Here is a 22,858-nt window from a genome sequence, read left to right on the forward strand (position 1 = left end):
AAAAGTACAGTGTGGTTCGTTTTAACGATCCCCATCTACTCAGCTGAGTGCTTTCGTTACTCTTATGCAGGGATTTCAAAGCGTTAAAAATAGGTCCAATTGTAAGTATCCTATGAGCGATTTGACTCCAAGACCTTATGAACCAACTTTATTTGAATTCATAAAAAAGAATCAGATAGACAGATCTCTAGCAAGTAACTTTTTCAATTAGTATTACGTAAACTTTCTCTGCTGAACAGATTGATATAATTAATATTACGTAAACTACTTAACTCTCAACAATAAAATCTCACCAACCTTCCTTATAAATCAATGACCCAAGTAATAACGAAAATTCAATTTTCTTACATTATCAAATTCCGTATATTACATTAGTCCTTTCGTTTCTAGTACTAGCTCTAATCATAATCTATGGATCGGTCTATAGATGCGCTAACATAGTCGTCGTCCAAAAACAGCCCGTAGCTACTAATATTACCTATTCCTAGTCATCACCCAAACCACGGCAATGTACATCCAATAAACATACACATATTCAACTACTATACTATCGATATTATCGACGTTTCTTTTTCCTACTCTACGATAACAACATACCCAAACTTGCTCCAGCAAAACACATAAAAAACAAATAACTATATCGGTAATACAATTGAACCGAAAAAAGACACAAACTGAAATCAAGATTTCAATGCATCAATCAAATCCTCCCCACGACTCTCCGCATTGACATCTGAAAAACCGGAGTCTAGCGTTAGAAAGAGAAAAGAGGAGGGGGGGAGCGGTGCTTCCGTCCGTCCTCTCTAAAACGCATTTCGATGCACTCACGACGAATCTCGAGCGGTCGGTTGTGCGACCGCATACGCATGACTTGACGCACACATTCAGGCGCGCGCGCGTGCACACACACATCAGTTTGGTACCGTCCCGCTCTCGGGGACGGGGTTGTTGGTTACGCGCGAGAGAGAAATGTGAGCCGTTGGTGAACGAGACGCGTGAAAAATGGGAAAGAGAAAGAGAGACACGAGTCGCGAGACGTCAGCTGCCAGCTGAAACCGCTATCGGGATCGCCCGCGGAGGAAAACGAGAGAGAGAAGCTCTAGCCGGACGACGGAGAGGCAGAAGCGGAGGGTGATCGACCGAACGCGGCAAACGAGCGACCGAGAAAGCAGACTGGGGATTCTGATGAAGCAACGAGGAGGCAACGACAGAGGGAAAGAGCGTGACAACGCTGGCAGAAAGGGAGGGAGAGAAAGATGACAACAGGAAGAGTATGCGCTCGCGCGCGCGCATCACCGGTAGCACACGATGCACTCTCCTCTGAGCGTATATGAGAGCGCATACTGCAACGAGACGAGGACAAGAAGACTGGCTCCTTATCAACCGACGCAAATACTCCCGGACGCCGGCTTGTGAGAAGCAACGCGATTATCATGCCGAATCTATGTACATCGGGGAGGATTTGTTCTCGTTGCTCGAGATGTTCCTCTTTCGGATAGCATATCAAGCCATTTAAGGGATTCCAGCGTGTCCAGGGGTGCGCGACGCGCGACCAACACACCTCGCGGTGAGGATTCAACGAATGGGACGTCAATGACCTCACGGCGGAGCGTTCGGTCGTGAGGTATTCGACGTTTCGGTTTTGACAGCCTGTTGGGAGAAGGGGGACAGGGTAGGCAGTCTGGAAACTTGATGTGTCGGGAATGCTGGGTTTGAGGATGAAGAATTTGGGATTGGGAAAAGGGTTGTAGAATTCTTGCAAATGTAATTAATATATTGGCGATCGAAAGAGTTTGAATATATCTGTAATGCTATTTCTATAGAATTCTTAAAAATCCTCATTTAACGGTCCTTTCTATAGAAATGCTGCCTTTAACCTAAATTCCACCAGGACCTACAGGCCCTATTTCTTCTAAGGTCTAAGATCTGCTAGAGAATGTGATAGATGAGTTCACTATAAATACACCTTCTTCCTCTTTTTCCTTATTCTTCCTCCTTTCCTCTTTCACTTTACTATAATTCCACAAATAGTTCTAAAATAGATTTTTAAAAAATTCATTAAAAAATGCTATGAAATCTAAAGCTAGAGGATGTCTAAAATTTCTTGAAATTCCATTTCTTTCTGCTATCTGCTTCATTAGTCATAAGAGATTAAGAGCGTAAATTTTTCAAGAAGTCAAAGTTCATGATAACAGGATCTTATTCTAAAATATTCGAGAATATTTATGAATCTCGTCGGCGAAGGTGAACGGTTGATTAACAAAAAATGCAGATATTTTGAATCGACTGCTTGATAAATGCTATTTTAATCTGTCGACTAAGGGAGGATGTTCTTTGAAGGAGCAGCATGGCGTACAGAAGAGATGAAGATCGATTGGATCCTTATCAAGCATTTGCAAACGATGACTGGTGAGGAGACGGTCGATTATTATCGAAGAACCAACTTGCACGATTAGGATAATATTTCCAAACTCGTTCTTTCTACCTCACAATTTAATCTTATTTAAATCTCGAACTATTCCTATTTAATTCCTTTTTCATCGTTTACAATATAGAGAAATTTTAAAAACAATTTTTTTATTGATTTTAAGGACTGCAGAGAAATATGTTAATTTTAAATCGTGACAATATAAGATGAACAATTAGATCGGCAGCAAAGTCCGTTCTTTCATATCAAAAACAGCTGCGATTCCATTCAGACGCGACCGCAATGTCCTGCTTTTCGGCTGCTACTTTATCGAACGTGGCTTTTTATCTAACGGCAGAAACCTGGAAGCTCGGAGAGTATTCATTAAAAAACTTTATGAGCACTCGCAAAAACGAACTGTCGAAACAACCTCTATGAAACACTTCAACACACGTAGACGTGCTTCGACATAACGTGAAGATTCAAAAAAAGATGATCCTTCTTTTAACAATAATTATGCGTTTATGTTGTTATGACGACAATTTTTTTAAAGCGATTAGGATTCTTTCAATTCTTTACATAATGACCAATTCATCAAATATCGTACAGTGTGTCAGATTTGCACGAATACATGAAATTGCATTTCAAGTTATTAAAATTACAAGAATTACAAGTTGGACGGGGGGATGTAATATTGAATTTGTATCTTCTGGTACGAATTATTTTTCATTATAGAGATCTATACAAAATTTTAGAATATATTTATATAAATATATTTTATTTTATTTAAATTTTATTTATATAATTGTAAAATTATATAAATTTATATAAATGAGATTTATAATTATTAAAATATAATATATATATATTATTATAATATATTATATATATATTATTATAATAATTAAAATTATAAAATATATATTAAATATATTTAAAATATATAAAATATATAACAAACTAGAATAAAGTTCAACTATTTTCCACGCTACGTACCTACAGTGATGGGCGAAAGAAAGATTGAAAGATAGGAGGTACGAAGCAAAATTACATTTGACACGAGCAGTGAATAAATATAATATACTTTGAAATTAATGACTGTCATCAATATGATAAAAGATTATTAATATCCATAGTGTAGCAATTTTAAACTTTCCTTCCTTACCACTGTACATGCAGAACATAATGAAATTCTTTATCTCAAAGAAATATCTAATTCAAAGGAATGTCTAATTGAAAGAAATATTTTAAGTTAATGCTTCGCGATAAAAGGACAGATTCCTCAAATCGAAGAAATACCTAAAATTAATTTATTTTCCACAAAAAATTTTATCTATCCTATCATTTCAATTGAATTCTTCCAATCTTTGTCAAATTCATAAGATTTCTCCGATAAAACCGACGTTCAACCACGTGAAAATCTAAAGAGCTACCTGCAGCCACATCGCCGGGGCACAGACCTGAACGCTTGCGCGTGAATGTCGTTAAACGTGTCCAAGACATCTCGTGTAAGTAAGTACTCAGGGTCCGATAAGGTGGAGCAACGTGGTAAGAGGCCTAGCTGCACCGAGAGGAGAGCGAAAGAGCGAGAAAGAGAGAATCGTGCGGGGGTGTTGAGACGTGGCGGAGGTTCGGGTCGAGAGGGGGCTGGACAGCCTCCGATAAAGGGTCGTACACCCCGAGAGGCACGCGTGGCCGCTGCTATCCCCGTGTATCTGATTTGACGAGTTCTTTCTCTCTCTCTCTTTTTCTCTCTCTCTCTGTTGAATGTTTACGTGTGACGTCGCCATGGTAATGCGCTTCAACGTAAATTCGCAAAATTTCGAATCGATCGAAACGAATAAAACTGACAAAACGTTGCCACTCTGAAACGTTTTCAAACACATACATTTGCATCGATCCGTCCATTGTGACATTCGTATCCCGTGAATTGGCTTTTGTTGAAAATTTGCTATAACGTTCCATAGAGAACATCGTTTTGGGAATAATACGCAGCAATTTACGTTATTGAAACACAAAGTTGTTTTTTAATTTGACAACTTTTAGGTTTCTTTTTTTTTCGACATTGTGTATAAACGTTTATATGCAAACGTCGATCACTTTTATAGGACGCGTACGTGTATTCAGAGTATAAATCGATGCAATGTGGTATTATAAAAGCCGAACAAATACACACCGCACGTTAGCTGCTTTCATAAATATGAATCGTGACATCGAAAGGGATAAAAAAAAAAATAATATATTGAATCGTATAATCGTGATATAAATTTCATTTTGTAATTGACCATTCTGTTATATTCGGTAGAACAGAATGCACATATGAGTGTATGTCGTAGAACGTACACGTTCACGTGTCGCGTAATTAAACTCGATGATAGCGCTCGAAACAAAGAAATTCCATTTCCATATCGACGCTCGTGATTTGTTGGATCGTTGCTGGAACTTCTAACGCGACACTTATACATAAGCATTATCGTATAGTTCATTTGTTTACCAATTCCTTTCTTTCCACCCCTAGCCGTAGATAATAAAAATCGAACAATTCATCATAACTATCTAAAATGCATTAGAAACCGAATATAAATCAAGAGCGGGAAAAATACGATAATGTTATTTCTGTTGGTTTACTGAGTTTTATATTGATATCTAAAAGGAATATAACATAAATAAATAAACTCAAATATTGCATAGTTGAATAACCTGTTAAATCCAAAAGTCTAATAAACTTTTATTAAAAAAAAAACAATAGCATACCTAGTGTTGGGACAATCAATATTTTTGTAATATTCACGAGGACAGGAAAAATACGTATAAAATTCGAAAACCAAATAAACAGGCAAGAATTGATTGAAAGAATATTAAATTTGAAAAAAGTTGTTTTTCTGCTGAGAACGTAAAGCTTGGTTATCATTATCTTCCCTTATAGCCCCCAAATATTAAGAAGCAACAAACGATACCAGTTTCTGTTAGTTTTACTATAAGTGTTTACATTAATCGATGGAAATATATCCACGGATAAATTTCCAAGAGAGTGACATCGTTTTCTAAGTAGCAGTCGTTACGTTGTTCGTTAGAGATGCTAACGTAAACTAACGCGAGTCCGTGACAACCTTGAGGTTCTCCGAGAAAACAGAGGCTCCAACCAACGATATGCACTCACCATCTCTAGACATGCCGAGGCGTAGGCACTTTTGCAACCGACAGTACTGGCACCGGTTTCTGTTTACACGGTCGACCACGCAATTCTTGTTCCGCGGACATTGATAGTTGACGACCGACGACTGAGACCGCCTGAAGAAGCCTTTGCAGCCCTCGCAGGTGATCACGCCATAATGAACGCCGCTGCTCTTGTCGCCACACACCTTGCACGGGATTATTTCGATCTGGGCTGAAAGCAATAAACAAAGAAAAACGTTAAATTGTCTGTAACACCAAGTGTCAATCGAAGACTGATACAATAATCAAAGAGTAACTAATTAGAGATTCAGTCGTTGCATGTTACATATAAAGTCCGGTTACATTAAGTTTTTTCATCTGGTAGATTAATTGATATTGATTAGAGGTTATTTTCGTAAAATTTTGTTTTTTAGGTAAAGAAAGTTTTCGTATCTTAATCTTGAATTGCTCTGTATATCAATGCTCGAATTGATTTCTGAGTCGCCCCAATATGAAATTTAAATCTGCATTTATAAACTATAATTGTAAGATTCAAATAATTGATGATTATTGATTGTAGGATACTTCGTCATATGTTATTTATACAGATTTTATTTCACTCGTGTGCTCATTTAAGAAAACATGAATGAATTTATTACTCAACCTAGTTTCATTTCTCCTTTCTCCTAATTCCTATTTCTGCATGCAATTCATTGTTAATTGTTTACCACTTAAACCAATGTCCAATGTTCAGTTCAAGACATTTATTTACTCTTTCATCATTTCTTGATAACGTGTATCAAAGAGGAAGGACTGAAACGTCTGACGTTTTATATGTTGCCACTTTATTCCTGGCTCGTCGAAGTTCATCACACCATCGGTCGTTCTCGCATAGTATATTTATGGATAACCTTTCGATTGGGAGACAATACTACACGGCGGATTCTGTAGCGATGCAACCGCGGCAAACCGTTCGAATGTATCGTAAGCTATCTACCAGGGAGTCACACCAGAGATTTCCTATCACTTTAATGTGTCGCGATAAAGCGGAGGATAAACGTGGCCGGCGTTTCTGTTAGGAAATCAAAGCTAGAAAGAAACGCAGCCACTTTGCACCGCGAATACCATGTCAGGCAGAAAGACGCCTTTCATGTATAAGTGTTTCTACAAATCGCAACTCCTTATCCCGGATGCACTCCCATCAAATCTTAAAAATCGCCTCTAAAAGATATCTTTGTCTCGTGTCGACGAGGAAGACGTGACTAAAGTTTCGTGCTAAAATCCTGTTTCCTCTATCACGTAAACAATTGCGATAAGGCGAAAGGAATATCCATGTGTCATAGTTGTATGTTCTCAGATATAAGATAATAAAATTATTTTAACGAGATGTTTCTTGCTGTTTTAAAAAAAGTAGGAGCTGCTTTAATCGAGAAGAATATTTTGTGTAATGTTCTACGAAATATGTAATATCATTTTCCGATTCTATTTAGAATGTAAATTCAATGCATCAATTAAATTGTATTAATATACTTCTATATTTGAAGATGGGACAGAGTTCGAAGTATTCAAATTTGCCATAGTTTAGAGTACCTCGTATAGAATTAACTTGGAGTCTAACTGGATCGTCCAAAAGGTTATTTTCTGGACTGGGAGTTTGCACTGATACCCTGGTTCTCGTCGTTTCTGGCGGTTGAGGGCTCGTACTGTCCGCCCCCCAACTTGGCCCACCGAATGTTGAGAGACTTCCCTCCATTTACGTTTCACACTAGGGTGTTTCATTTAAAATCCACCAACAACCCTTACATATGAACACATATTACGGTGGTATTTCGCTGAATTTTCACAATCCTTTTAACCATCCATTGTTCGCGCGTTACAGTTCACATCATATAACTGCCGCTATCGCCCCACCAACTTGTGACAACTTTCCACAGCGAAAAACAATCGTGAAGAGTTTCCACAACTTAGTCATCGAACTGACTCAAGATGTCGTCCCATCGATTGTGAGATGGTATATGGAACAGAACACTGTGAGTACTCTATTCCGAACACGTTTCACGCTGTATTCTGCAAAGAGGGCGGGATAGGATGTCCCACGGACACACGAAGAATTTTTCTTCAGCAGTCTAAAGAGGATCGTTTGTCGAAGAAAATTTGTGCTGACACATAATCGATTCTAGCTCGATCGATGGAGCTGCATGAGCACAATCACCGAGAGAATGTAGCTTCTTGAATATAATTCACGTGCTAACCAGATACTTTCCTTAAAATGCTGCAATACGAAAATAGTCTTCGAACTTTTATATTCGTCTTACTGCCCTCTGCTGAAATCGTGGAATTATTGGTCATAACAATATCGGAAAGACGACGAAAACGAATGAAGGGATGTTGGGAATGAACGAGGCGGCGAAAATTTGCGTTCCAATATTCCACGGAACAATTTCCAGTCATGTCTATTTATACGCTTTCTAACCTAAATTTTGACCAAGAATACATCCCGATCTCTGTGCGAAGCAACCCCTAAATCAATCGCGGCTTATGGGTCGCGATTTCGAACGCGCCATCGAATATGGAATGCGCGCGACAAATTCCCGTCTCGGGCTTAAACCTCATTGATCACCACACGCTTGCTTCTCCTTCGCATACGAACGAACGATCTACCACGCGATACCAATCAAAATCATCCAGCCTACAGCCTTCGTTCGCCTCTTGCGGGCGAAAACGATTGAAAAAGTTGGATAACGCGTGGAAACGAAGTCGGAACCGGGAAAGACGCGATGGAACGGAGGGAAAAAGTAGAAATGCGGCTGCTGCAGTGGCTCCCGTTGCCCTCTATTTTCGTTCTCAGCTCGGTAATGCAGCGTCTACATCGTGTGCTGCGAGGGCGCTAAAGCGAGACAGAAGAAAGAGGGTGTGCTAGAGCAGGAAGAAGGAGAGAACCAGCGAGGCTACCGAAGAAAGAGAGAAAAGAGGAACGATGTTCACATGCTTTGTATATTATATATGTATACGTACATATGTATATGCATACATACATGTGTGCATTGTATGTGAATGTGTTTGTATATATAAGTATCAATGTATATATGCACGAATATATACATATATGTAATGCATGGATGTAAGTATGGGTAAATATACTATATGTAGGATGTGTATGTACATATGTATGCATGTATGTATATGTGCACGAATGTACCTATGTATATATGCATGTAAGTATGTATGAATATATGCGTATATGTACTTACACATCTATGTATGTAGGCATATACTATATATACATATACGTGTATTTATGTATATGAGAACGCGCACGCGAATGTACACACATGCACGTGTGTTAGTGCATCATTCGTACAAGCTGCCGGCTACTGTATTGGAGCGAGGAAGATTCGAAGCGGCTCGTGTCTGTATATCGTGCTTCTCTCGTCCAACAACTCTAGCGCCACGAGTAGCGTCGAGGCGCTTGCACCATACGGTCGAACATTACATAACCGAGAACGATGAACCCAGAGTACAGTCACCCGGCACGCTCGCATCTTTGATGTGCGTCATGCCGTTGCCTCGAGGAGAGTGCACAGCGCTTACTATATACCCCGGAACTCCCGAAATCGAAGCCACTTTGTGCCGTGGTTATAGCTTTGTCCGGCCATGCCTCGGCAACTTTAGCCTTTCCCCTTAGATATGCATACATGTTCCTACATGTGCATACGAATCACGGTAAATACGCGTGTGGAATCGACCAACGGAAGCAGAGTGTATTCTGTGTTTGCCAGATCGCGGAAACAGAGCTCGACGTTTGACGTTCGATTTCGTGAGGACGGCTGGAACTTGTCCAGATCTTGAAACGATCGGACGTGTATATACCATGGAACGATTCGCGAATAGAATCAGTGACGTCCTCCAGACTTTTCCACTTGTTTGTAGAGAGAATTACGGGATCGAGCACGATATCGTTCGATCTGACCGCCACGACAGATCACGATATATTTACTGTATTATTAACGGAGTCATCGAAATCGTTCAGCCTCAGAAATATTTTAAGAATGTCATATTGTGATGGCTAGAGCAAGTTCTTATATGAACAACTATGGAGGAAAGCAGAATAATACAAAGAAACAATTATACAAAGAAATTCGTTTCACACTTTTTTTGGAATTACTGACGTCCTCTATAATTAGGTGGCTTACTTTTGTCCTCTTTAGTTAAAACGTTCCATCTATTGCAAAATTAAAGGAAACTGAAGTTTTAACGTTCTCTTTGTTCCACCTTTATTCGTCTCGTATAACTTTACTTTAAACTACAAGGAACTTAAAATATTTCAACGTATCTTGAAAGATGAAAAATTCTATATAAGACATTTTAGCTAAGGAGAGAAGACTTCTGAAAACGTACTTATATCTATGAATTGCAATGAAATTCCAATTACGGACGAAGGAAAACTTAGGGCGAAGAAAAGGTCGTAGAAACGGTGTGAATGAAAAGGAATCTTGTTAAGTTTTTCTCGTCCTCGTAATCAAAGCCATCCAGTCACATTGTTCCGTATGGAGTCTCCACTTGGTTCGAAATATGTACATATGTACTTTCGATGCTCTGAATGATACTACGCACAGGGATAAATAAATAGAGCTGGACGGCGAAAAGATATCATTAGCTACGGTACCGATTAAGTCGAAACCAGCTAATCACATAACTCCGTGAGTTCGTTCGAGTGGCTGACCCAAGATTTTCCAGACAGGGACAGGAACGAAGAATAGAGTAAATAGAAAGAGACAAATAGTAGAATGAGCGTGTTGCATCTAGAACACTCGAAACTTAAGCCCGATCGTCAAGTAAGCTCCTTCTCGAGCAGTTCTAGTTGAAGATTTTAGGACGATGGTCAACATATGCAACGTTGCTAATATGTCCGGGAATAATGAAATTCGAATCATTTCCTTCTGTTTCAATCCTAAACTGGTTTTATTCGCCATAATTTAAGAAGAAACAAAGGTAAATGTGGGGAAAGAAATGCATGCTCTGAAAAATATAGGTTAAAGTATAAATAAATATAGAGTATATTATTACTAAGTCAGATGTTATAGAGAATTAAAGTGCCAGACGGAGAAATAGGCGTCATCAAACTTTTACGACGCGAGGTAAAAAAGAGATGATCGAAATAAATAAAATGTCTTTTATTTGAAAAGACTATTACGAACGTCTATCACCGGTAGAGATATTAAAGGTTTCTGACTTGAGATAGTTCGAAACAGCAGTTACAATTTCCAGTGAAATCTAATTGTAAGGCAACCTGACGTTTACCAAATCGAATCAATAAGTTCGGTGTTCGTTGTTTCGAGATAACGATTAATTCACCAGCGAACTAGAATATTGAGCAGCCACGAGATTTTGCATAATTTTGTGTACAATTCGTCTAATAGACAGCGATCGAGTATCAATATTGCATAGACGATGCTTCAAACAATCGGAGGAAAATTAATGACTCCAAGCATAAACATAGTTTCTTGGTTACATAGTAACGCATCAGCCACATATTGCAACGATCTTTTATTTACGATTGCTGGAAGCTATTAGCTGTTTCCGACGACACACGAGAGAATCGTGTATTTTTATCCTTATGTAAGCGTGCTTTCTTTGGAGTGTGAATCGAATCGACGAAAAGAGAAATTCGGCGACGAATATTCAACGATACCGAGGAGACACTAGATCCATATTTCACTTTGCCTCTTATGCTACCTATAGTCGGATCATCCGACGAATGAAATCCGCTTCTGTTTTGCACAGAATCGAGTAGAAAGTGGTCAAAGGTTCCGACTATTACAGGTAGACGTGAATTCGCAGCTCGACAGCGTGAAAATTGGGAACGCATAAGTGACTTTGGTTACCGATGGAACGGTGTGGAATACCAATCAAGAGAAACTTACAGTGCGACAAAGTGAAACAAGGAACGAGCTTTAGAGTCGTGCTCACGCAAGCAAGCAAGTAAGCAAATCAGCAACGTGTCGACACGCCGGCCAACTTTAACCGAGTTGTAATATCCAGTTGTGACAGAGCGTGGCGCGTAATCAACATATCGCTATCTCGCTGACATCTATCGTTCAACGACGTCGATGAATATCGGCGGCGGAGTATCTTCCTCGCGTTACCTAGTCACACGACAGTTCTGTCAATCTTTCGGCTCCATTTACCGTCGTCGTATGTCGAACGGACACGTCATGCCGGGCACCTTCCGCTCGAGAAGGAGATTTCCTAACGCGGCAGGACGGTTCTCGATCATTTTCGGAGCACACCGTGTCCCAAAGAAGCGACGCGTGAATCGTTCACAAATAGCCGATCGTTTCCACCGCGGCAGAAACTCCCACACCGCGAGTAGGCGCGAAACGTCGCTAGGTGCCGCGCAAGCGCCGCATGTAAAACGTAATGTGTACACTGTACACGTACAGAGAGAGGTGTGTACGTAATGTGTACACGGACGACTGAACGCGCGCATTCACGCACTCACGTACGCACTATGAGCACACACCACGGGAAACGCGTACACAGACGGGAGGAGGTCGCGCGTTTTCCACCTGGAGCCTTTCCAGCCACGATGATCACTTTGTTGGCTGCACTTAACACGCACGCACACGGAATGCAACGTCGAACGGCGGAGCCAGCTTGTCCCGGTAACACATCGACGGCACCATCGTCGTTTTCTTCTTCATTGTCTGGCGTGGTGTTCGACCGAAGGCCGACCATGAAAACACGCCGAATTTCGTGTATCTCGTGGTATTTCGAAACGCGAAGAACCGCAACGTCTTCGATCGCGCATGGAGCACTCGAGCAGAGGTGGCGAGTAGAGTGCTGCTGGAGCAATGGCAACGGGAGACAGAGAAAGGGGAGAAAGGAGAATGGAGAGTGCGAAGAAAGAAAGGAAGAGGGCCGAACGAGGAAAATGCTGGTGTAACGCGAGCGGAGAAACGACGGAGGCGAACGTACTCTTCGACCGAGCGGGACCACTGGCACGCACGCATGCACGCGCCCGCACGCAAGCACGCACGCACACGTGTACTCATGTACACGCGCGCATACGTAGTCACGATGCCTCCACGTTTCCTTCCTCCGCGGTAATTTCGGGAGTCTCGCGTACCAACGCGTACACCGCACGTCACCACGATCCAATCGACCGTCCGATCCGAGCGGCAAAAGTGGCAAAACCAACACGCGGTACGCGTTCGTTATCTGATGTGGCGCGGCCACCACGCTTCCTACTCGGGCCCAGCGGGGAAAACTCGCGGAAACACCGTGCGACTGGCGCATTAGAATATTTCGGGGGTTTGATGAACCTCGCGGCTGTACGGGATACCCGAGTCACTGGCGGAGAAAGGAGACGAACAAAGGAAAGAGATAATGGAACTGACAAAGATGGAAAAACGAGTGAGCCGCAGGGGGCGGAGGGGAAGAAACAAAGAAAAGTAGGGGGAGAGAGATATAACAAGAGAGATAGAAAAAAATGGTAGGAGAGGGGGTAGAGCGGGAGTAACCGAAGGAAAAAAAGCATAGAAGAAGTAAAACCAGATAGATAGAGGGGAGATGGTGATAAAAAAAGACGGAAACAGAAAAAGGAGGGGTTAAAGTGTAGAAGAGGAAAAGAGAAAGAACGTTAGAAAGGAACGTGAGTGTGAGAGAGAGAGAGTGAGAGAGAAAGAGAGAAAGAGAGAGAGAGAGAGGTGTTTTTCGGGGACCGGCGTTAGCGAGTTGGCATCTCACAATATGTCAGAACTCCCCGCGCTTCCCCACCGCCGAATGACGCTACGTCGGGTCACTGAACTGTGCGCGCCTCCGCCGATGATGGCCGAGTGCCTCACCCTTCGCTCTCCCCACCCTAACGTTTCGCGTAGCCCTCCCACCACCCGCGCAACACGACCACTACCGAGTACAGCCGAGCTGCGCCGACAAACCAAACTACGCTACGATCGTCGACTGCGCAACTCCGAACGATCACGGAAACGCACGACGAGGAACACGAGCGAGGAAGGCGGGCTTTCCGATCTCGTCCCGTGTGGCACAGCACGTTAACTTTATTAGCGCAGCTCGTTAAGGACACACCGGCTCCTAAATACACGTGCGTATCGTGTTTCCCTCGACGATGCTCGGAAATTGCCGCCTCGGAAAGTTTGTCTTTGGGGACGAGAACTGTCGCCGCTGCTACGACCGCCGCGACTAATTAAAGAACCACGATGGTTTTCCGTTTACTCTCGCCGTTTACGACTTTAACCTAAGGTTGAGTAGTCGTGGCGCGACGCGGTGTAGCCAAGACCGCGAACGCACCACCGGTTAGCAGGATTTTGGAACGGGAATAATGGATTTAGAGATTCCGCCCGATACCAACCGTATTTTACGACCAGATTTTAAACTAACGAGCGTGGCACCGGCGTTTTATGGACACTATGATTCAATAAAAATGGAGGTACGTTACTTTTATGGATATATCTTTACCTTTTATAAATTAGAAGAAGCTTGATGGACGTCATTATGACATGTCTCAAGTATCGTACCACACAAAAAACGTTTCCTTTTTCGGAAATTTTTATTTCATTTGCCGTAAAAGCAAAAATTGCAAATACCAGACGAAGTATTATATATAAACTGCTTTTTGTTTATGTGAATGTAGAAAAATATGTAAGAAAGAGGGAAAAACTTCTGTACGACATGTATTAGATAACCTTGATTTGATATTCGCACGAGAAACTTCTCTACGGTTGCATGGGCGGAATGCAAGACTTAATCGGCGAACTCCAAGTTCTCATATTTCACAATTTCTTTTTCAATCGAACTATTGCATATCGGCCGCCACGGGATTGCTACACGGTGCGTAACAATCAGTTTTAATTTATATTCAGTGTTAATGCGATTCCACGATCGGTGTACGCTTTAGGCATTTGTGCCAAGGTCACTTTCATTTTTGTGCCGAGCATAATGCACTTAATGCAACGTGCACCGCTGCCCATTGAAAGTATTTTGATTCAACAGTCAGTCCTTCTTCACGCGCTATTGCATTTTTCATTCCCGATTCCATCTGTTGTAATGTAATCAGTGATTCGAAGTTCAAGCATAAACTATGTTCGACATGGTACACAATACTAAATCATTTTGCATACTACTTCATCTGTATCCAACAACAATGATTTATACAAAGCAAAGAAAGCAACACTTTTTTAATATCCTTAACACTCACATTAATAGTATCATCACGAAACGTCGTTTCATCTTTCTCGCCATCTCTCTCTCCCACCTAAACATGCACACATACGTTTTCCAGAAACCTCATCCCTCGAATACTCCATTTGGCCCTCTGTCCCAACATGAATTTTCAAGTTATTGCCTCTTTCCTTATAGCGTTTCCCCTTAAATCCTCCTTGCATGCACACATCATGTTCCCTTCCACCCTCCTACCCTCTTATACTTCTTTCTCACCCCTGACTTCCCCTAACTCGCCCTTATCATCAAATAACTCTTTCAGAAGTTCGTTCCTTCTCTCGGACACGCGCACGGTACTCCCCACTACCACGACTCATCCCCACCCCGTACAACTTTATTTTCCATCCTCGTCCTTCACAGACAGTTTCTCTCTCTCTTTCCCTCCGGTTCCACCCCCTCTCGCTCCACCACGTATTATTGTCTCTGCCCCCGCGGCCGCAGGCATCGCCTCCTCTCACTTCAGGCCGTTCCCTCGTTCGTCCTCCCCCTCTCCCGTGTCCCTTTCGCTCCTTCTCTCATTTATTGCATAACCGTGCACGAGGTTGCCAACCTGCGCCGCGTAATACTCTATAAATACGTTTCGCAAATAAATAATCGCCCCGGCGATATGTCTCTTTGCGCCGTTCCAGCGCCTCGACTGGGCACCGGCGACGTCGTCGTTACCACGCTTGGAATTTACACGATGAAATGGCCAGATAGCTGGAGCCGATAAGCGACCCTCGTCGATAACGAGCCGTACATGCCTCAGAATGCACGTATGCACAATGCACACACGAGGGAAGCTGAGATGCGTGCACGCATCCGACGCCCAACGTTCAGCCACTTTCCCTGTGTATAACTATATGTTCATACGTGACGATATGAGGTACGAGTTCGCTCTCGATACACTTTTTCTGCCATCGGGCTGCTGCGCGACAAACGATACTAATCGATTCTCTTCCATGTTATGTAATTTGCAAATTCGGATCAGTGTTTGGTTTTCTTCACACTTACTGATCGATACCAGTCCCTTTTACTAAGCACTTGCTTGATTTATTATTGAGTTCCACATACATATACATCTTTGCTAATAAATTCGCTGGTAATATAAATATTTTTAACATCATTAGGTATGTTTTCTTTTTCATGAAATAAGGTAGAAAATCTCTAGAAAAATTTGATCTTCTGAAATGTTCCCGTTGAGAGACGTTAAGTTACATAACAGGAACCTCCAGAGCCACTTTACAATGTAAACCTGTTTCAGTTTCGTTCCCTTTGCCTTTGCGTACGCGCCACTATTCGCCAATTCGGCGTTATATTCGACGAGGTAGTGGAAGAAAAATGGAAGAAGAACATACCGCATGTTTCGCTTGATGCCTCTTTATGTATATCTCGAGGTCGAAGGCTGCGCCATAAATGGCGAAAAATCGGCCTGATCCAGGCTTACCATGATGAACTCGGAATCGCGAACGATGAGCCGCGTGAGCCAATCGTGGTCACGCCGTCGATCAGCTGTCGGGTAAATTTACACCAGGTGAATCAGAGCTGTATGTGGCTTAGAAACATGTATCGCAAGGCGTGTTTCCACGGGAGATGTGAGGTACAACCAGTGCGGATGTCGAAACAGCTTCGATCGGTCGTAACTCCGTTAAGCGCAGAGACTTGGCGCAAATTACTCGGTCGAAGTTGATGTTTATTTCCATGACACTTAGGAACTTGCTGCGAAGTTTGTTGTCCCCTCGCGGCCCTGCTAAATGATGTCAGACATCGCAGCAAGGAAGCAGCCGAGTGACAGCGTTAATTCGCGCTGTCTTCTACGATACACTCTGTTAGAGGACCAATCGCCTCCAGTAACAAGATGCTGATACTCGAGTGGTATTTGCGTGTTGTTTTGGACAATCTCAAAATTTTGTAGGAATTGCATAATTTAATGTTTTGCCTATATTTATTTTTGAAAGTGCTATTACAATTTCCATGTTATTGAATAATATTTTAAGTACGTTTAATACATGGACTATTTCCTACTTTTTATTTGATAAATTATAAATAAAAATCGTATACTTTGATACCTCTGATATGAATAACTGTGCATTATATGACCATTTTACAGACCACATATCCGCTGTTTCATAGACTGATTTAATCTGAAACTGTTTACTCATTTTCTATATGGTAAACGAAATTCTACCTTTAAAAAAAAAGTGATTTCGGCTCATATACTTTCATCTATTATTCTATTTCTTCAATTTTCAAAATAATCAATAAATATATATTCATCTATCATGAGAAACAACCTATAAGACATTCTTCAATATATTATAATCATCGATATAAAAAAATGTCGTTTTATTCGAGTTGCTCCAAAAGAGACTACTCTTATTGTTAGAGATACTCCCTTAAGTCGCTACAAACAACAACAGTATTACATAACCCGTGGCTGAATCCAACACCGATCTAAGGATGACGCGGTAAACTTTAGTGCACTGTGTATGCACCACAATTAGAATCGTTTCATCTGGCAGGTCGGGCGGTACGGTGAAACACCTGCACCATTGGGAGAGTTTAAAATTTCGTATGGTCTTTTCAACCGCATTGAGTCATTGTCGTGTACCTCCGTTTATTAGAAACGAGAACTTGGCTGGTCTCAGTTTATCCAAATATTTTCTCCATTTTTATTGCTTCCTTCTTAGTTCTCTATATCCGCGTAGCAGAAAGCAGACGTTGCGTGCAGTCGCTGAAGCGAGCTCACGCGTTTGTCGTCGGCAGTTGCGAGTGGCGTGAATCTCGGAATGAATGTAGGTCAGGCTATAGAATAATCAGCATGGAGGTAGATTCTTATGAACGAGTGCAAGCGTTCCGCACGCTTTTAATATTTCTCTTCTTTCTACGGCCTGTCGGCGTCGTTAACACACCACACATTCGCGGAAACGCCCGCGAATAGACTGTGCATTTTGCGTCGCGCAGCGGGGCGTTACGATTAGGATTGACATGCGATTGCGTCCCGTTCGGCTGCATCGTCCAGATTCTATCGAGGTTACCGATAAAACGTTCCCTATCGTTTGTTATCTCGCACAGAGACAACATGTTGTTTGACGTTCGGGTTACCGCAACGTCGCCGAAGAAAAAGAAACTTCGCAAAATTTTTCACTAGAATAGCTGAAGTTTGTCGTCGAATGAAGATGATACCGAATACGTTCGAGTCGACGCGAGAAAAGTTTGAGACCGATAAGATAATAGAGAACCACAGCTACCAATTTTACCCGTACGTTGCAATTTCTTGGAATTCGAATCGAACGCCGTTTTCATCTACTGGCAAGATAACGAACACGCAGTTTATTCGAGTCACCGATCTGTTTCCATCGCCTACACCCATGCATTGCTGCCTAAATATACGCGGGACAAAATATAGCGTGATGATCTTTGGGAATAAGGTACTGACTAATACATAGCTCGGAGAATCCCACGCAACGTGAATATTACCGAGACGAACATGCCTAACGTAACCGATTTTTCGATTTACCGATAGTTATTTTTAGATATTAAAGTTTCGATTCGATACTATAACTACGCCTATGTAGTCTCCATGATTGCACGGGGCAAAATGTAACGCGATAAAAGGCAACCGGTGTGATCCGTGAGAATGACCGATCTCATGGATTACGTAATAATTTAACGCGAGAAGGAGAGATGCAAACGGCCCTTGGGGCCACGCAGTGCGCAACTGCGAAGGAGTCCCGCACGGTCGCACAGACAAGAATGACCGTTACAGTTTCCTTAAGCGAATTCAGATGTGGCAACGCTTGCGACACTGCGATGCCGGCATGGACATGGTGCGGCGTGGCGCGGCGGTCGATCGACGGTGTCGACCGGTGCCAAAATCGCTCGAAAAGATTTTTGAATTTGGGCCGGGCCGGACGCGAATAGCTCGGAAACGCATCGGCCGATTCAACCGGTTCAACATTGTCTTCCGTTTCTCGTGGTCATTCATTATGTATTTTCGTCGCACGCAGTCTCTGCTGCGGACGCGTACGTCGCGGATAAATTGTGGTCCGTTACGCGCACGAATTTATCGTATCAGGCTATGCTACGTCGGTGCACCGGCCGCGAATACGGGACTGATTTGCATCTCTGCTCGTCGGTCGACTTTAACAACGACGCGATTCGCGTCCCTCCGAGTCACGCTCTCCGGATCGTTCGATACTTTTTCATTCGTCAGCAGACCATGGCGCGTGTCGTTAGTCGGTGAGGCTTTTCGTCGATACTCGTGGAAATCTCGAGTAGAGCCCCACAGCATTTTCTAGTTTTGGCTGCTAAAATCGATCGCTGGAATATTTTGTGGCACGGCAACGGTGCATGCCGGTAAGAGACCGTATCTTCCAGCGACATCTACTATCCGAAAACTCGGACGCTTGAAAAAAGAGCCGGGTTGTATAAACGCGAAGAGCGGTCGCGTTCTTCCCGATGCCATTTACCTTCCGTCCCTCCAGACGATGTTATCTGTTTATGTTAGCGCTTCGATTTTACGAACGTGGACACGCGCGGGTCTATCGACAGTGCGTTTATCCTGTAAGGATTATAGTATGAAACGACAACTAATGGCCGTGTTATATCTCACGGCGTCGATTCGATCGCGAGTTAATGTCTATTACCGGGTTGTCTGTACGATAGATTAAACGTTCAAGCACCATGTTTTGAGACATTTTAGCCACCGCTCACCGTTCTCTGGTCGGTCGCGGCCTCCCTTGTGCTTCTGATCGAGCCAACGAAAAGCTCCGACGGGTTTCTCATGCGAGAAAAGTCAACGTTTTTCCAGCGGTCAATACGAGAAGCTAACTGGCGACCGGGTGTCGGAAGGTTAGTAACTTGGTCAACGGTGAACGACCGAGGGAGGGAACTGCGCATGCGCCAGTACGCCGGTGACCCAGATGCGCGCAACGTGATTGCCGCTCGGCCGTTCTCGCCGATTCTCGGCGACCCTCGGGGCCTTTCGCGGTCGCCTCGCGGTTGACCCACATCGCTGCTACTCGCGGCACTCGCCACCACTCGCGCGCTGTTCGCGCCATTCGCGCGCTCTCTCTCTCTCTTTCTCTTCTATCTCTCTCTGTTTCACACACACACCTTTCCGTCTCTTACTGGTGCTCTCGCTCACTCTTCCTCTCCCTTGGCGATTTATCGATGCTCTTCTCCTTTGCACCGACTCTCTGTTGAGTATCCCGCGAGAATTGGATGGGTTCGATGATGACGAAAGCAATGATGATGGGTGTTAATTTGATGAAAATTGAACAGATGGGAAGTCGGTTGTTAATTAGAATATACGTGCTTTAGTGTTTGAGTTAGGTTAGAGGAGAGTCGCAGAGGATTCGGGAGAGTTCGTAGAGGTTACGCTGATAAAATGAGGGTTTGATTGTCTGGTATCAGTTCTACAAACCGGTTAACCAAAGAAATGATTTTAATTAGAAAATTGCGTTGTTGGTTGGAGCAACATTGATTCAAATGTTCTTCCGTTTTATGTAAATGGAGAAAGAGGGATTGAAAAAGAAAATGTCAGGGTTATTTGAACGAAAATAAATTGGGAAAAAAATTATGAATTTACATTTCATAATTAGATAGCGCCCGACGTAAAAAAAAAAAAAGAATTTGAGAAGGACGTGTGTAGCGATAATTTAAAAAAATTCGGGAGCCGGTAGCACTCGTGATTCGAGGAAAATTGGAGGGTCCGAGAGGATCTCTGAAATATGAAAAGGCACGTACGGTGTGTCTGTACTTGAAACTGACTCACTGAAGCGTTGTTCACTCGTGACTACCACTCGTCTGAATTCCACTACCTTTTTGCTCGTGCTCGGGTGTCAATGCTGTTTTGCCGTCAAAAGAATCGACATAATATTTTTACAAGAGCTTATATCTCGTTTCTTCACGATCTTCACGATCTTACTATCAAATGGAAATTTATGACCTTATTAAAAGAGAATAATAAATATATAGTATAAAATAAATTTCCTGAAAGTTAAGAAAAAAATTCTCATACTCTGTGTTAATATTTTACTATAACGCTATCGATCTTCTGAAAAGACAAAATTAGAACGTATAATTAACAAGAAACTCGTTTTTCTGCGTCGTTTCGTGTTTATCTAGTTGTTATATCTGACTGGAACGATTCGTAGGAGAGTAGGCTCGCATATGCGAGGTATTTCTTCCAATAGTGTATAATTTGCACGGTGCTCGCACCTACGTACGAGAGAATGTCGAAAGGAGTCACAGCACCTTGAACACCGTCGCGATATCGCGTATAGTTAACAATATTAATGACCGCGTCCGATAATTGTTAGCAACCGTCGGGAGGAGTTATTAATCGCCAGTTTCGATTACGTTTCGCGCCTAACGACACCTTTATCAGTCGACATTATCTTTCGTTCACCCCTTTCCTCTTTTTTTCAGACATGTCTGGTGTTGTATGGTCGCTTTTCACTTCGCAGTCGATGCCCGTCATTTAAAGTTACGGCATATTGATTTTAATGCGGCACTCTCTCACGTTCACCAAACGCGAGTCCCGTTCGTTAAGAGAGAGAAAGAGAAAGAGAAAGAGAAAGAGAGCCAGCCAGTTGCAACTGAAGAAATTAATTCCTTTCAGCTTTGTCGTTCCTTTTTCCGGGGATCCCGTTTGAAGAATATCCGTAATGAAGTTCATTTCGTCCCCAAGGAAACGGCACGGAGGGGACTTTAGCTTTCGAGTGGTTCTGAAGAGCCGACCATCCTTCAGCCTTCTTTCCTCACTTGGTCCTCCTATCTTTCTTTCTTCCTCTCTTTTCTTTTTTGGTACAGCGCTTCAGCGGTAAACTAACGAGCCGGGCGTAATAAAAGTATTCGACACGAACAGAGAGCAATTGATGGCTTTTTTCTCCTTTTTTCCCTTCTTTCTTTTTCGACTTTAGTTTTTGCAACGATAAAAGCTTATTGAAGTCGGTTAGTTCGGCAGGAAGTTGCGTCGAACTTGTCGCGCAATTGAAACGTCTTTGTCGGGAACTGGCGCAACCACGACGATTTACATCGCGCCAGTAAAACGCGCTCGTCATTTAGTTCCGTTTATTTTTAGTCTGCGCGCGGCCGACGCGTACAATAGCCTTTATTCGATTTGACGAAAGACCGGCACGCGTCACTCGTTTTCCGGAATGCTTGCAGTGAAATTTAGAAAGCTCGCCCGCATCTGCATGACCGCGTGTCACACACTGAATATACATCGTCCCAACAGTCGATACGTGTCTGTACACAGTTGTGACAATGGGGGATGCTTGGAGGATTCCCTTCGTTTTAATCGTGCCTTCTTTTTCTCTCATAAATTATGTTCTCTCCGATACGAAGAACCTACATTCGAACGTTGTGAAAGACTTACGAAGATACCAAGTCCATCATCTCGTACCCCCATTTTTCGTGTATTCGTCCCGACATCCTGGTAACTGTCTCTTACTTAAACGTCACCTGTCGCGATGAAAGCCGCGCATGTTTAAATTGATCGGAGCAATCCATTAACAGCACTGATCGATCAGCTGACAATCGACTGATCATAAAAAATTCATTATTTAACACGTTAGTCGGCACTTTTGTTCTAATCCACTTACTAGTCTGACGCCTGTTCTTACTGGCTCGCGTCGATGGTTCTTGCGCACTTCCACTGTCTGCTAGACGAATCGCCAGAAGCTGTCCGAATCAAAAATCCTCGTTACGCGATCCTGCTTCCTCTTGGTTTAATTACCGGAAAACATGACTGGCAACGATAATCGGCCAAAAATGTTGATTAATCGTCTCGCTGATACTCGTCTACACGTTCCTACACGATCGAAACGGTTAATTGGCCGAGCGAATCGGTCGATTAATCGATTAACCGTCGAACGGTGTCTCTGCTACCTGAAACGGGGGTTCTCGATCAGCGGAACCGATCCGAGATACAACGACGTATCTTGCCTGCTCGTTTAATTGCCCCATGCTCCGATCGTTAAACTCGAAAAGCCCGATGACGATCTTATCGGTCGAGCACACGACCATCGACGACCGACAGATTGTAGTACGATGCATCAGACTATC

The 22,858-nt window shown here is 42.7% G+C and overlaps 1 protein-coding gene and 1 pseudogene across 8 annotated transcripts in view; both read right to left on the reverse strand.

The window, feature by feature from the left end:
- LOC117164253 (Hormone receptor 3) overlaps nt 1-22,858 on the reverse strand; it is a 117,745-nt gene that overhangs the window by 18,029 nt on the left and 76,858 nt on the right. For 7 of the 8 annotated variants that reach the window (XR_013058760.1, XM_076619767.1, XM_076619766.1 and 4 more), the window contains one exon: nt 5,568-5,795. Coding sequence is in view for 7 of the 8 variants with exons in the window: in XM_076619767.1 (XP_076475882.1) it covers nt 5,568-5,795 (228 nt within the window). In the remaining variant the exon portion in view is untranslated. Of the gene's footprint in view, nt 1-5,567; nt 5,796-7,153; nt 8,003-22,858 lie in introns of those variants that run through there. The other variant, XM_076619768.1, reaches the window with a different exon arrangement.
- LOC143302897 (uncharacterized) lies at nt 11,398-13,791 on the reverse strand (annotated as a pseudogene).

This window comes from Bombus vancouverensis, chromosome 7 (genome assembly GCF_051014615.1).
Source record: "Bombus vancouverensis nearcticus chromosome 7, iyBomVanc1_principal, whole genome shotgun sequence".
NCBI classification, from domain to species: Eukaryota; Metazoa; Arthropoda; class Insecta; order Hymenoptera; family Apidae; genus Bombus; species Bombus vancouverensis.